Raw genomic sequence first — 16614 nt, forward strand, 5'->3', positions numbered from 1 at the left:
ATGGCTAATGACGTTGAACATCTTTGCATGTGCTTATTTGCCATCTGTATATCCTCTTTGGTAAAATGTCTCTTCGTGTCCTTTGTCCATATTCTTCTTTAAAAAAAAAAAAAAGATTTTATCTTCAAGTAATCTCCACACCCAGTCTGGGGCTCGATCTTAACAACCTGAGATCAAGAGTCGCACGCTCTCCTGTCTGAGCCCACCAGGCGCCCCTCTTTTGTCCATATCCTAACTGTATTGTTTGTTCTTTCACTATTGAGTTCTGAGAGTTCTTTACAGGCTTTAGATGCAAGTCCTCTGTTACATATGCAGGATGCAACTATTTTCCCCTATTCTACAAGTTGTCTTTTCTTCCTCTTCACAAGGTCTTTTGCAGAGGGAAACTGTTTCATTTGGATGAAGTCTGATTTATCAATGTTTCCTTTTATGGGTCACGCTTTTGGTGTCAAGTTTTAGAACTCTTTGCCTATCCCAGAACCTGAAGATTTTCTCTTGTTTTTTTTCCTAAAAATTTGATAGTTTTATGTTTCACATTTTAAGCCCACAATCTATTTTGAGTTTTGCATATAATGTGAGACTTAGGTCAAAGTTTATTTATTTGTTTATGAATGTCCAACGGCTCCAGGACCTTTTTTTTTTTGGAAATGTTCTCTTTTCTGCCTTAAATTGCTTTTGCACCTTTGTCAAACATCAGTCCGGCATATATGTGTGGGTCTATTTCTGGATTCTCTCTTATGTTTCATTGAGCTATGTGCTCCCATCTTATTTTTCTTTTTCAAAATTGTTTTTGCTATCCTATCTTCCTTGCCTATTCATATAAATTTTAGAACAATCTTGTCCTTATCTATAAAAATCTGACTGTGATTTTGATAGAAATTGTGCTAAACTCCTATAACAATTTGGAGGAAACTGACATTTTTACTTTTTCGAGTTCTTCAATCCCCCCTGAACTTAGTATGGGTCTCCATTTATTTAAATCATTGATTTTCTTTCATCAGTACTGTATAGTTTTGTGCATACAAATCCTGTACTTTTTTTTTTTTTGAAGATTTTACTTATTTCTTTGACAGAGAGAGACACAGCGAGAGAGGGAACACAAGTGGGGGAGAGGGAGAAGCAGGCTTCCTGCTGAGCAGGGAGCCTGATGAGGGACTCCATCCCAGGACCCTGGGACCATGACCTGAGCCGAAAGCAGAAGCTTAATGACTGAGCCACCCAGGCGCCCCAAATCCTGTACATGTTTATTGTATTTATACCTCTGGTATCTCATTTTTTGAGCATTTTAAATGGTATTGTTTTAAATTTTGATATCCTCAAGTTCATTGCTAGAATACAAAAATACACGCATTTTTGTGTGTTATCTCAATTCCTGGAGAAACCCATTTTTTCATGGTTTCTATTTTTATGTATTGCTGAATTCTATTTGCTAAAATTTTAAGAACTTTTGCATTTATATTCATGAGGAATATTGGTGTAAGGTTCTCTTTTTTTTGTAGTCTTTGTCTGGCTTGGGAATCAGGGTAATACTACCTTCATAAACTAAACTGGGAAGTGTTAGTGCGGGGTAGGGATGGGAGTTCCCACCTTGACTCGGTCTCCACTCCTACTCCCTGGCTGGGAAGGGTTGGAGTGCCTCACTACTGCTCCCCACATGCATGGGAGCGTGTGGTCTCATTACTGCTGAGAGGCTGGTAAAGTCCTGACTCTCCCAGACTCCCACCCAAGCAGGCAGGGTGCCTGATTACTGCTGGGTGAGAACAAAAGCTTTCTCGGACACTACCTCTGCTGGAGGGACTGGGGTACCCCCTACAGCCTGGTGATCGTGGAAGGTGAGGCTCAGCACTGGCTTTTGCAGGTGCAGATAGGGGTGGGGCCACAGGTTTTCCTGTGGTGTTCAGCTGGAGTAGAGCAATTACTGTCCCAAGTTTTCTGTCTTGCTAGGCTGGCCTTTGGGCTAGAGAGAGCAGGCTTCTGCTGGGGCTTTTTGTCCTGAGCTCACTGGCATTTCTGGGTTGCTAGCCTCTTCAGCTCCAGTGTGGTATGGGAGAGATGAAGGGCAAAGTAAACCTAAAGAGCTCATCACTGTGTTGTTTCTTGGACCCTGAGGTCCCTAGCTGATCCATCTTCTTCTCTCCATCTTCTAGAGTCTTGTTATGCTTGTTTTATAGAACCTGGGGGTTTTAGTTGTATCCAATGGGAGGAATAGAGAAAATACATCTACTCCATCTTCCCAGAAGGAGAAGTACTGTGAGGTTTTTTTTTTAATCTTTTTAAAAAATTTTATTTATTTATTTGAGAGGAGAGAGAGAGAGCGAGCAAAAGGGGAGAGGGGCAGAGGGAGAGGGAGAAGAAGACCTGCAGCGGAGCAGGGAGCCCAACACGGGGCTCGATCCCAGGACCCTGGGATCATGACCTGAGCCGAAGGCAGACGCTTAACCACCTGAGCCACCCAGGTGCCCCAAGGTACTGTTAATTTTTAAATAAATATTAAACCACGAACAATAAATGGAGGTGGTAGGGACACCTGAGCAGCTGGTAACAGGGGAGAGGAGGTAGGAGATAAACTTATTTACCATGTACTATTTTGTACCATTTGAATTTTGTACTATGTGAATATATTACCTATTCAAAACATAAAGTTTTTAAAATATTTATAAAAATGTGTTATCCAGGGGTACCTGGGTGGCTCAGTCGACCACATTTGAGATGCCACCCCATGCTGGCCCAGCATTAATTCTGGCTTCTTCTCCATCTTATTGGTCTGTGTCTCGTCCATCATGAATCAGCAACAATAACGAGTAACCCGGCTTTCTGGGGCAAGGAGTCATGATGAAGTAATTTCACAAGCTCGCTATAACAAGATGGGGTCTAGGAGGGACAAATATCATTGACACAGCGCAGCCTGGGAGAAATATGGTCTCACACGGCAGCATATGTAAAAACAACGTAGTCTGGTCAACCATGAATCGTAAGTGATGTGACTGCCAACAGAATCTACGTGAGCCAGGGCTGGAAGGGATAAAGGAGCCCTTCTCCACTCTGCCCAGATCAGGCTATCCTGGAGTATTACACGTCATGCCCAGGCAGGCAGAGCCAAGCACTGGCCTTCAGCCAGTTGGTATGTGCATCCAGGATCCAGGAGGTGGGGAATGCATCAGTAAGTCACCTCTCCTAGGGCAGGGGCAGGGCCTTCTACCAAAGCCAGAAACTCAAAATCCAAGGGTTGTGCAGAGCCAGTGAGCAGGGCAGCTTGTCAGGTCAGAGTCCTTCAGGAGAGCCAGGCTCCACTCCCCCTTCCATGGGATGTGGCCTCTGTGGGAAGGGTCATTTCTTACTCTTTTTCTATGATGTCCTCTACTAGTTGAAGCCCGTTTCCAACCAAGCTTCTGTAGCCCATGGAAATGCTTTTAAGCAAATGGTCCTAAAAGCCTAAATGCATGTTCTCCTAGACAGGCTTATTTATTGGCATCGAAAATAACCATCGATTTTCTAGCTGCTGAGACTTTGCATTTAACCTGACCCTTAATTTCACTCCTCTCAAATATAAAAGAACGGAAAGTATATTATTTTTTCCTTGCTCTGGCTGCAAAAGAAGAAAATGAGGTAACAGAGCACTCTGAGTCCCCTGGGAAAAGGCAATTCCAGAAGTTCTCAAAGAGCTGCTTGTTTAATTTGTACTTAATGCTTTCTCTAAATCACGCAAACCGTTCAGGAAAGCCTCGGGACATTTTAATTAACTGGTTTCATGTGTAAGATTTAAAAAGAGCAGTTATCCAGGTGAGCGAAGGATTGAGACACATCAACATTCTATGCCTCCTGGGGCACCTGGGTGGCTCAGTCGGTTAAGCATCTACCTTCGGCTCAGGTCATGATCCCGGAGTCCTGGGATTAAGCCCCTTGTTTTCCGGCTCTCGGCTCAGCGGGGAGCCTGCTTCTCCCTCTCCTCTGCCTGCCGCTCCCCCTGCTTGTGCTCTCTCTCTCTCTCTCTCTGTCAAATAAATAAAATTTTAAAACAAAACAAAACATTCTATGCCTCCTGATGCAATGTTCCAAGAGGGGCATCACCTCACTTAGGGGAGATCCTTCCAAACATACACATCTGAATGTACACGCAACGCAACACCACACAAACCCAAACTGACAGGCATTCTTCCAAAGGGTCAAGGTTATGAACAACCAAGACTGAAGAACTGTCCCCAGTAGGAAGAGACTGAGGAGGCATGACAACTAAATGCACTATGGGAGCTTGGTTTGTACGTGGGACCTGGAAAAGATCCATTAGTAGGCCATTTGGTGAAATCTGAATCAGGTCTATAGATTAGTTCAGCATATTCCCGCAGCAGTAATTTCCTCGGTTTGATGATTGCGCTGCGGTTTGTAAGATGTTGACATGCAGGGAAGTGAGGTGAAGGAGAGACAGGAACTCTCTGTACTCTTTTTGCAACTTTCACATAAGGGTAGTTATTTCAAAATAAAAAGTTGAAAAACACAAAGCAGGGATGAAAGATCTTCTTCTGTGCCCTGTGAAGGTCTTTTCTTTTGAGGACACCCTTGAGTTTCCTCTGCTGGTGGACAGCAGGTACTGACAGACATCTCTGAGAGTCAGGCCTTCTCACCTCCTGCAGCATCCATGTGTGAGGAGCTGTTTTGCCCACCAAGTGTGACCCTCGAGGGCACCTCCACCCTTTTGTTTCTTTTCTTTTCTTTTTTTTTAATGTGTGTGTTTGACCAGCTGCCTCCCTTCCATCCCTCATTGTATAATTCTGCCCCAGGAATGCAAAAACATTGGTCTAGCAAGATTTTTCTTTTTAAATCTGGCCGGAGCCTCACTAAGGTGCATTAATCTTTAACTGTTTACAGATTTTTCTGCTTAGAATATATGCCCTGTGCTTTCATTTCACATGGGGATTCAAGTTTGGCTTCCATATTGATGATGACTTAGGAGACATATTTTCTCTCTGGGATTTTCTTTTCTTTTCTTTTTTTTAATTTAATTTAAGTTTACTATGTTATGTTACTCATCATACAATACATCATTAGTTTTTGATGTAGTGATCCACGATTCATTGTTTTTGTATAACACCCAGTGCTCCATGCAGCACGTGCCCTCCTTAATACTTAATCACTGGGCTAAACCATCGCTCCCCTCTCAAACCCTCAGATTGTTTCCCGGAGTCCATAGGCTCTCATGGTTCGTCTCCCCCTCCAATTTCCCCCCCTTCCTTTTTCCCTTCCTTCTCCTAATGTCCTCCAGGCTATTGCTCATGTTCCACAAATAAGTGAAACCATATGATAATTGACTTTCTCTGCTTATTTCACTTAGCATAATCTCCTCCAGTCCCATCCATGTTGATGTAAAAGTTGGGTATTCATCCTTTCTGATGGCTGAGTAATAGTCCATTGTATATATGGACCACGTCTTCTTTATCCACTCATCTGTTTGAGGGCATCGTGACTCTCTCCACAGTTTGGCTATTGCAGACATTGCTGCTATGAACATTGGGGGGCATATGGCCCTTCTTTTCACTACATCTGTGTCTTTGGGCTAAATACCCAGTAGTGCAATTGCTGGGTCATAGGGTAAATCTATTTTTAATTTTTTGAGAAACCTCCACACTGTTTTCCAAAGTGGCTGTACCAACTTGCATTCCCACCAACAGTGTAAGAGGGTTCCCCTTTCTCCACACCCTCTCCAACATTTGTTGTTTCTTGCCTTGTCAATTTTTGCCATTCTAACTGGAGTAAAGTGGTATCTCAATGTGGTTTTGATTTGAATTTCCCTGATGGCTAATGATGATGAACATTTTTTCATGTGTCTGTTAGCCATTTTTATGTCTTCTTTTGAGAAGTGTCTGTTCATGTCTTCTGCCCATTTTTTGACTTGATTATTTGTTTTTTGGGTGTTGGGTTTGATAAGTTCTTTACAGATCTTGGAAATCAGTGCTTTGTCTGTAGTGTCATTTGCAAATATCTTCTCCCATTCTGTGGGTTGCCTCTTTGTTCTGTTGACTGTTTCCTTTGCTGTGCAGAAGCTTTTCATCTTGATGAAGTCCCAAAAGTTCATTTTTGCTTTTGTTTCACTAGCCTTTGGAGATGTATCTTGAAAGAAGTTGCTATGGCCGATGTCAAAGATGTTACTGCTTATGTTCTCCTCTAGGATTTTGATGGATTCTTGTCTCACACATTGAGGTCTTTCATCCATTTTGAGTTTATCTTCGTGTATGGTGTTAGAGAATGGTCGAGTTTCATTCTTCTGTATATAGCTGTCCAATTTTCCCAGCACCCTTTATTGAAGAGACTGTCTTTTTTCCAGTCCATCTTTTTTCCTGCTTTGTCGAAGATTATTTGACCATAGAGTTGAGGGTCCATATCTGGGCTCTCTATTCTGTTCCACTGGTCTGTATGTCTGTTTTTGTGCCAGTACCATGCTGTCTTGGTGATCACTGCTTTGTAATATAGCTTGAAATCCAGCAACGTGATGCCCCCAGCTTTATTTTTCTTTTTCAACATTTCCTTGGCAATTCGGGGTCTTTTCTGATTCCATACAAATTTTAGGATTGTTTGTTGCAGCACTTTGAAAAATGTCATTGGAATTTTGATCGGGGTGGTGTTGAAGGTATAGATTGCTCTGGGTAGCATAGACACTTTAACAATGTTTATTCTTCCAATCCATAAGCATGGAATGTTTTTCCATCTTTTTGTGACTTCGTCAACTTCTTCCATGAGTGTTCTGTAGTTCCTAGAGTATAGATCCTTTACCTCTTTGGTTAGGTTTATTCTGAGGTATCTTATGGTTTTTGGTGCTATTGTAAATGGAATCATTTCTCTAATTTTTCTACAGTTGCATTGTTAGTGTATAAGAAAGCAACTGATTTCTGTGCATTGATTTTGTATCCTGCCACATTACTGAATTGCTGTATGAGTTCTAGTAATTTGGGGATGGAGTCTTTTGGATTTTCCACATAAAGTATCATGTCATCTGCAAAGAGAGAGAGTTTGACTTCTTCTTTGCCAATTTGAATACGTTTTATTTCTTTTTGTTGTCTGATTGCTATTGCCAGGACTTCTAGTACTATGTTGAACAATAGTGGCAAGAGTAGGCATCCTTGACGTGTTCCTGATCTTAAGGGAAAGGCTCTCATCCTTTCCCCATTGAGGATGATATTCGCTGTGGGTTTTTCATAGATGGGTTTTATAAACTTGAGGAATGTTCCCTCTATCCCTATACTCTGAAGAGTTTTAATTAGGAAAGGATGCTGTATTTTGTCAAATGCTTTTTCCGCTTCAATTGAGAGGACCATATAGTTCTTCTCTCTCCTCTTATTAATGTGTTCTATCACACTGATTGATTTGCGAGTGTTGAACCACTCCTGCATCCCAGGGATAAATCCCTCTTGGTCGTGGTGGATGATCCTTTTGATGTATTGTTGGATCCTATTAGCTAGGATTTGGTTGAGAATTTTGGAATCCATATTCATCAGGGATATCAGTCTGAAATTCTCCTTTTTGATGGGGTCTTTGCCTGGTTTGGGGATTAAGGTAATGCTGGCCTCATAGAATGAGTCTGGAAGCTTTCCTTCTCCTTCTATTTTTTGAAACAGCTTCAGGAGAATAGGTATTATTTCTTCTTCGAATGTTTGGTAGAATTCCCCAGGGAATCCATCAGGCCCTGGACTCTTTGTTTTTTGGGAGGTTTTTGATTACTGCTTCAATCTCATTACTGATTATTGGCCTAATCAGGTTGTCAGTTTCTTCCTGTTTCAGTTTTGGCAGTTTATAGATTTCCAGGAAGGCATCCATTTCTTCCAGGTTGCTTAATTTATCAGCATATAGTTGTTGATAATAATTTCTAATAATCATTTCTATTTCCTTGGTGTTAGTTGTGATCCCTCCCCTTTCATTCATAATTTTATTAATCTGGGTCCTTTCTCTTTTCTTTTGGATAAGTCTGGCCATGGTTTATCAATCTTATTAATTCTTTCAAAGAACCAGCTTCTAGTTTCGTTGATCTGATCTACTGTGTTTCAGGTTTCTAATTCATTGATCTCTGCTCTAATCTTAATTATTTCTCTTCTAATGCGTGGCTTAGGCATCATTTTGTTGCTTTTTCTCTAGTTCTTTAAGGTGTAAAGTTAGCTGGTGAATTCGGGATTTTTCTATTTTTTGACTGAGGCTTGGATGGCTATGTATTACCCTCTTAGGACCGCCTTTGCAGTATCCCATAGGTTTTGGACCAATGTGTTTTCATTCTCATTGGTTTCCATGAATTGTTTAAGTTCTTCTTTGATTTCTTGGTTGACCCAAACATTCTTGAGCAGAGTGGTCTTTAGCTTCCAAGTGTTTGAATTTCTTCCAAATTTTCTCTTGTGATTGAGGTCCAGTTTTAAAGCATTATGGTCTGAGAATATGCAGGGAATAATCTCAGTTTTTTGGTATCAGTTGAGACCTGATTTGTGACCTAGTATGTGGTCAATTTTGGAGAAAGTTCCATGTGCACTGGAGAAGAATGAGTATTCTGTTGTTTTAGGGTGGAATGTTCTGTATATATCTATAAGGTCCATCTGGTCCAGTGTGTCATTCAAAGCTCTTGTTTCTTTGTTGATTTTCTGCTTAGATGATCTGTCTGTTGCTGAGAGTGGAGTATTGAGGTCTCCTACAATTAACATATTGTTATCAATATGACTCTTTATTTTGGTTAACAGTTGGCTTATGCAGACAGCTGCTCCCATGTTGGGGGCATAGATATTTAAAACTGTTAGATCTTCTTGTTGGATAAACCCTTTAAGAATGATACAGTGTCCTTCTGTGTCTCTAACTACAGTCTTTAGCTTAAAATCTAATTTGTCTGATATAAGAATTGCTACCCCAGCTTTCTTTTGAGGTACGTTGGCATGGGAAGATGGATCTCCATCCCTTCACTTTCAGTTTGGATATATCTTTAGGTTCAAAATGAGTCTCTTGTAGACAGCATATGGATGGGTCCTGTCTTTTTATCCAATCTGCAACCCTGTGCCGTTTTATGGGAGCATTTAGGCCGTTCACATGGAGAGTGATTATTGAAAGATATGAATTTATTGTCATCATGTTGCCTGTGAAGACCTTGTTTCTATAGATTGTCTGTAAATTTCTGTTCTATATCACTCTTGGGGTCTTTTTCCTTTTATAGAACCCCCCTTAATATTTCTTGCAGGGCCGGCTTAGTGGTCACATATTCTTTCAGTCTCTGCTGGTCTTGGAAGCTCTGCATCACTCCATCCATCCTAAATGACAGCCTTGCCAGATAAAGTATTCTTAGCCACATGTTCTTTTCGTTTAGTATCCTGAATATGTCTTGCCAGCCCTTTCTGGCTTGCCAGGTCTCTGTGGATAGGTCTGACGTTATTCTGATGTTCCTCCCTCTGTATGTAAGGAATCTCTGCCCCCTAACTGTCCTTAAGATCGTTTCCTTGGTTCTAAGATTTGCAAGTTTTACTATTACATGCCAGGGCATTGGCCTGTTTTCCTTGATCTTGGGAGGGGTCCTCTCTGCCTCTAGGACAGGAATGTTTGTTTCATTCCCCAGATTAGGGAAGTTCTCAGCTCTGATTTGCTCAAATATATCTTCTAGTCCTCTCTCTCTCTCTCTACTCAGGGATCCCAATAATTCTGACATTGGAACGTTTCATGGGGTTACTTATTTCTCTATTTTCATGGATCTTGATTTGTTTTTCCCTGGTCTTCTCTTTTTCCTTCTATCAGTTGGTCTTCTAGATCACTAATTTGTTCTTCTGCCTCGCTTACCCTAGCCTTATATTATCGAGATTAGATTGGCTCTCATTGATAGCATTTTTAAATTCTGCCAGTTCAGCTTTCATTTCTGCCCTTAGAGACTCTATGTTGCCATTAATCGATTTCTCCATTCTACCTATTGTCTTCAGAACTGCTACCCTGAATTCCATTTCCGACATCTTGGTTGTATCTGTATCCATTTGTAAATCTGTGGCAGAAGTCACAGTCTCTAAGTCTTTCCTAGTTTGGGGGTTCCTCGTCCTAGTCATTCTGTTGAGGGATGGTTGAGGGAATGTAGAGTCCAAATTATTGACCACAACCCAAGCAAGATGAACCTGTTTTATAGGGACCTTAGGGTTGTTGGCCTCTTGTTCTCCTAGATTGTCTTCTGGGGGAGGGGCCTGCCGCACTATTATTCAGGCAACCCTGTTTGGGCAGAGTTGCCATGCCCCCTGTGGTGGGGGATGGGCTCATTGAAAATAGGTTTTTGGGGGCTTTTGTTCTCTGGCAGCTTTCCCTGGTGGCTTTCAGTGTCTCTTCCGAGAGCCAGAGCAGAAGAGATCGTTTCCAACCATCTGTCTCAGAGTGGCGAGATCGCAGTCTGTTCTTCATTGAGCTCTCCAGGCCACGCTATCTCTGTTTCTGTCTGTGCTGCTATAAACTGCAGCATCCTCGGTTGTGCGCCCCTCAGCAGCGCTCCCAGTCCTCGCCTCCAGGTTGGGGCACGTCTCTGCCCTTTGTGCTTCTAAAACCACCAGTTGCCCCCAGTTCGCACGTGCGGCCCCGCCACTCTGGGTTTCAGTCTGGGGGGCTGCCCTAAAGTCCTTTCCCTGCCACTACCAGTCTGTGAGTCTGTGCCCTGTCCCCAGGGCAGGAGGCTATCACTCACCAGGGGTGTATGATCACCACGGCTCCCTCCCCCTGCCGTTTATTTTCCCATATGTGCCTGTGGAATCACAGCTCCCTGCTTCATACTCGAAACCAACCACCTGCAATATTCTGTTTGTAGAGATCCAGATCCATCTTCTTACCTCTCAGGCTGATTTCATGGGTGTTCAGAGTGGTCTGGTAGCTATCCAGCTCAATTCTAGGGACTGGTTGGAATAGGGTCCCCTACTCCTCTACCATCTTTTCCTCCTCCCACCCTTTCATTTCTTACCTTGTTCCATTTTCTCTATCGTAGCAACTCAGGGTTCTCCCCGGGAGCTGTGACAGGGGTCTGAAGAGGCGGGCGGTCAGCATGGCAGCCACAAGAGGTAGAACAGTGGGCCTCCTCCTGGTAGGTTCTGAAACACAAAATGCACCCTCAGTGTTGCCTTGTTGCCTCCATGGGTGTACCCTTCAGGGGCTGAGGCAGGAGTGGCCATTTTCACTCCAGGTTGTAAGAGTCCAACTGGGCTCTGTCTGTCTGGCCCACATCTGGTCACGGTACCGGGCAGGGTCTTCCTACACCTCCCTTATCAAGCTGCAGCCTCATCTGATGGAAAGAGTTGGGAGCTGTGTTCTAGTTCTGGCGGTGCCACCAACTCCTTGGGCAACTGTGGGCATGCTATCACCCGTCTGTAACATGAGAAGGTGGGACCAGACTGGTGATCCTACAACCAAGTGAAGTAGCAACCACAGGGGGCACTTGGGGACCCATCCCCTCAGGGATTCCAACTCATGGGGCTCCATTCTCTTGGAATTGGTTATGTTAACCACCATACATTACATCATTAGCTTTTGATGTAGTGTTCCATGACTCATTGTTTGCGTATAACACCCAGTGCTCCATGCAGAACGTGCCCTCTTTAATACCCATCACGAGGCTAACCCATCCCCCCACCCCCCTCCCCTCTAGAACCCTCAGTTTGTTTCTCAGAGTCCATCATCTCTCAGGGGCTCCATTCTCTTGTCTGTGTTCCCCATAACCAGCAGATCATCTATCTGTGGTCACCCAGGGCATCAGCCTGCACGCTGTTTGGCCACGTGCCTCCAAGGCAGCTCTTCCAACCCATGACAAATCACTGGGTTCAACTTTCTACTCTCTCTCCCACCCCACCAACACACAGGGTCTGGCTTGGAGGCTCAACTCATCAGTAGCTCTGGTGCATGGAGACTGGAGCTAGAAAATGAGACACATGTTCATCAGCCTAAGTTAAAACACACATAAACACACACACAGAGTCTCTCCCACCCCCCACCCCCCTCTTTTGAAGTCAAATCAATCTTATTGCAACAAGGCCATGTACCACGTGGTGTCACCTTAAGGCTACTCAGCACCAGAACTAGTTGGGCATGATTGACTGTTGATTGCTGTGTGCATTAGTTTTGGCCCAGGGCAGGAAGGGGAGGCTAGGAGGGAGCTGAGCAAGGCAACCACAGCCAGACGAGCTGTTACTCTTTTCCTGGTGAACCATCCTAGCCTCTCGTTTGCACACCTGCCTGTGCTTTGTTATACCATTGTTATCAGGAATGAGGTTGTGCCTGGGAGGCAGCTCCTTCCTGCCCTTGTGCTGCCACCCAAACCTAACTGATGACCAGCCACCTGGGCCACTAGGTCTGGAATCAATTCATTATCTAGCCAACCACTGCATGGTTCACTGTGGGCAGCAAGTGGAGGTATTTAATCTGTTTAATCCTCAAGAAAGGAAAACAAATAGGGATCCCTTGGCTTGTGTGATCTTTCCCTGACTATGCAGCAGGCTCTTGCTTCCACTCCTGTCCCTACTCACCACACTATTCCCAGCACTGTAGCCAGAAAGATCTTTTTTTTTTTTTAAGATTTTATTTATTCGACAGAGAGAGACACAGCAAAAGAGGGAACACAAGCAGGGGGAGTGGGAGAGGGAGAAGCAGGCTTCCCTCTGAGCAGGGAGCCAGACGTGGGGCTCGATCCCAGGACCCTGGGATCATGACCTGAGCCGAAGGCAGACGCTCAGCGACTGAGACACCCAGGCGCCCCGAAAGATCTTTATAATACCAGTCAAGTGGGGCACCTGGGTGGCTCAGTCAGTTAAACGTCAGCTCAGGTCATGATCTCAGGGTCCTGGGATTGAGCCTCGCATTGGGCTCCCTGCTCAGCAGGGAGTCTGCTTGTCCCTCTCCCTGCTTGTGCTCTCTCTCTCTAATAAATAAAATCTTAAAAAAAAAAAAATACCAGTCGAGTTATGTGACTCTTTTGCCTAAAGGCCTCCTCTCCATGCCTGTTGGGCATGGGCCTCTGCCTCCCTTCCCACCCTTGTCTGGTACCACCCTCCCCTCTGCTCACTGCTCTATGGCCACATTGCCTTCTAAAAGCTTCTCGTGTGTGTGCGAAGCTCTTTCCTGCCTCTGTGCCCCCTCCCCCCACTCCCCGGCCTTTGCTCTTCCCTCACTGAAGGTGGCTGAGTCCTTCTGACTCTGTGGACTTCAAGGGGGCTGTCCAGATCCCCCATGCAACACACAGAGGTTGCTCTCTGTAAGATCACTCTTCAGTCCAAAACCACCGTGTTTCTTTACTTCATCCTCCCTTTTTGGATCATAAGCTCAGTGGGGCCAGGGGCCTTGTCCATCTTGTTCACCACTGAATCCCTCATGCCTAGAAGAAGCCTGACACAAAAGAGGCGTTCAGTGAGTCTCTGCAAGTGGGGATGAGCTGCGTGTAGAAAGTCAGCCTGCGGCCAAAACTGAAGTTGCCATAGCAAGCACTTGGCAGGCAACAGCAGAATGGAGCCCAAACTGGCCCTTCAGAGGAAGCACAAGCCCACGTGGCTCAGAGTCTTCACGGGGGTGCTCACCCGCCCCCAACCCCCAACCTAGCGGCTGAGCTGGCAGAACACATGCCTCTCTGCCTCTCCTGACAGGACTAGAGTCTGAGGTCACTGCCACTGGCGGACTCCTAATCCAGTAGCCTATAATTAAAGCCCTTCATCCCTTCTGCTCAGTGTCTGTGGCAGAGACCACTTCAATGTTATCTCCACACAGAGGGCTGCTTTCAATTTTATTTTCCCTCAAGTCAGCAATATCGGAAAGTGCTGGAGTAAAAATAGCTTAAAGTACACGAAAACTCAGCCCTTTGAATAACGCACTTTTTGTGATGTCGTCTCTTACACACAGAATGGGAGGATTTTAGAACTCTTCTTCCTTTTTAAGTTTCTAAAACATGTTGCTTTTTCCACTGCAAACACAGTGCTGTAGGCCGTGGGATTCCCATGCAGTCTTCCGGGATGTCTGCCATCTTAGAAGGCAGCTATGCTCGCCACCATACGCCCAACGCTGCACTGTTTGCCATCTTAATGCCTAGTGCTGGGCTTTCTTCTCTGCAAATGTGAAGTTCTCAAACTTGAAAAGCGCTCACTTGCCTTTTTGGTTTGGAAACAGAGATGGCTGTGAGAGGTGGACGCTGCAAGAAGCCAGAGCATCTTGGGGGGGGGAGGGGCGGGAGGGGGACAGTCTCCTGGGCCTTCAACTCAGTCAGCTGCCCCAGGGTAACTTGGCACAGAGGATTTGACTTCCAGGGACCAAATTTGTAAGATACTGTCACGAAATCAAGATGCTCACATGCCAATCTGGAATCTGGGAGGAACTTTTCTTTTCTTTTTTAAAGATTTTATTTTTTTTTTATTTGAGAGAGAGAGAGAGAGAGCACAAGCAGGGGGAGCGGCAGGCAGAGGGAGAGGGAGAAGCAGGCTCCCCGCTGAGCAGAGAGCCAGACGTGGGGCTCGATACCAGGACCCCAGGATCATGACCTGAGCTGAAGGCAGACATTTAACTGACTGAGCCACCAGGTGCCCTAAGGGAGAAACTTTTCTAACACTAAGAACACCTGGGTCTACTCTCCAGGGCACCCCTTTCCATTTTCAATGTGTCACCCACGCATAACCTGTGGAATGTACCTTCTCTCCAAAAAAACAGTGTGTGCATCCTCGCCCCAGTGTTGGGCTCCCTTGTGGCATGCTGACAGGACTATCTCACAGAGGACATAGCTGGTTGCATTCCTGTGGGTTAGGATCAGGGTCTCTCTTGCAAGGGACAGACATTCCCCATACTGAAATCCTTGGAAAAAGCAAGGCCACCAGCAGGCAAATGGAACACAGGAGGCAGGCCTTAGGCAGGAAAGAGAAAGTATGTGTTTCTAGCCATGAAGTCTGGATGAGCCTGGGCACTACCACGTGGGAAAGGAAGGCCCTATCCGACTGACGGCAGGATGGGTTTAGGCAGGAAATGCTCCTGTAAAGGGACCCCACACTAAGGAGCTTAAGACCCGTGAGCTTCTGTGTGAGATTCGAAGTTCTGAGAATTGGCAGCCTGCCTCCAATGTGTTCTACCTGGCTGTTTCTGTTTGGCCAGCCTAGTGTTTTAAAAGGTAATGTAGGGGCACCTGGGTGGCTCAGTTGGTTAAGCGACTGCCGTCAGCTCAGGTCATGATCCTGGAGTCCCGGGATCGAGTCCCGCATCAGGCTCCCTGCTCAGCAGAGTCTGCTTCTCCCTCTGACCCTTCCTTCTCATGCTCTATCTCATTCTCTCTCTCAAATAAATAAATAAACTCTTAAAAAAAAAAAAGGCAATGTAACTAGGCAGCTAAATTATGCTTGAACTCAGTACAAAGTATACACTTACTATCTATCTTAAAGCCAACCTGCAGAGAGAAGAGTCAGGCACACATGCGGAAAGGAGGAGAGATGGGCAGGGAGAAAAAAGAGAAACACAACGGCTGAGCCTCCTCAGGGTGGAGCTGCTTCTGAGACCCGTTTGCCCTCCTGTCCTCCAGCTCTGTAAGGCACTCAATTACTTTTGTTAACTTATGGACTCTATGAGCATTTAAGTTTGAAATCCCTACTCAGATAGACACATATTATCCTTTGGCTATTTCCCTTCTGGTTGCTTAGTATAGGCTTGCCTAAAAGTTCCAGCCCAGCTCAGCTACACATGCTAACTGCATAGTCAACTGGGGCTTCCTGAAGGCCATACAAAAGGGAAACCTGACAAGGTTTAAAGCCCTAATTCAAAAAAGATGACCATTATTCTTTAAAGAGAGGACTATTCTGGAACCAAAGTCTAAAAGCATTATAGAGGAACATTAAATGATATAGTAGACGATGGTCTCACCACCATTTTATCATAGATGCAGAGGGGACTCATATAGCTGTGTGTGACAGAGACCTCCAGGAAAAGCCAAGGATTTATCTACACAGCCCAGTTCAGCAAAGGCAAACCTAATGCAGGCACTTCCATTAGTCTGAGAGACAGTCCACTCGCCTGATTAAACTCAGGTGATGCCGGCTCCCCCCAGACGCCACAGCACCAACATTCTCTGAAAGTGGTCATCTTTTGGGTGTCTGTCCTGCTCACCTGATCCCTGCCCTCTCCGACCTGTCTCTCGCCCACAGGATTTGGTCTCCACAGCCGTAGTTGGCCAGTGAGACCTCCCCTCTGGCCATGGAGGACTGGGTCTGAGAGAGAACCCATCATTCTGTCCCCTGGCCCTGGGAAAGAATGCAAATCGGCCAGCGGGGGTCGGGGGGAGGCAGGGACAAGTGATCAGTAGTTGGGAGGGGGGCAGCCATGCCACACTGCGCCTGAAGCCAGAGAGGATGGAGAAAGCCAACCTGCAGAGAGAAGAGTCAGGCACACATGCTGAAAGGAGGAGAGATGGGCAGGGAGAAAAAAGAGAAACACAACGGCTGAGCCTCCTCAGGGCGGAGCTGCTTCTGAGACCCGTCTGCCCTCCTGTCCTCCAGCTCTGTAAGGCACTCGAGGTCTTTATTCTCCATGGGATTTAAATGAGCCTAAAGTCTCTGTTCCTTGCAGCCAAAACAATACCAGCTAAAATGCAGAGAAACAGGTTCTTTCCACAGCATTGTTAAGCTTGCCCCATCTTTG

General features: G+C 45.2%; 1 protein-coding gene across 3 annotated transcripts in view; it reads right to left on the bottom strand.

Annotated features, from left to right (window-relative positions):
• The window catches only part of BDH1 (3-hydroxybutyrate dehydrogenase 1), a 41730-nt gene that overhangs the window by 21359 nt on the left and 3757 nt on the right, over positions 1 to 16614 (bottom strand). For all 3 annotated transcript variants that reach the window (XM_028101062.2, XM_028101061.2, XM_028101064.2), the window contains exon 2: positions 10931 to 11057. In XM_028101062.2, the coding sequence (XP_027956863.1) occupies positions 10931 to 11013 (83 nt within the window). In that variant the 5' untranslated portion in view covers positions 11014 to 11057. The remainder of the gene's footprint in view (positions 1 to 10930; positions 11058 to 16614) is intronic.

This window comes from Eumetopias jubatus, unplaced genomic scaffold, assembly GCF_037043125.1.
Source record: "Eumetopias jubatus isolate StellerSeaLion01/CBP00866 unplaced genomic scaffold, mEumJub1_p1.0 scaffold_1, whole genome shotgun sequence".
Taxonomy (NCBI): domain Eukaryota; kingdom Metazoa; phylum Chordata; class Mammalia; order Carnivora; family Otariidae; genus Eumetopias; species Eumetopias jubatus.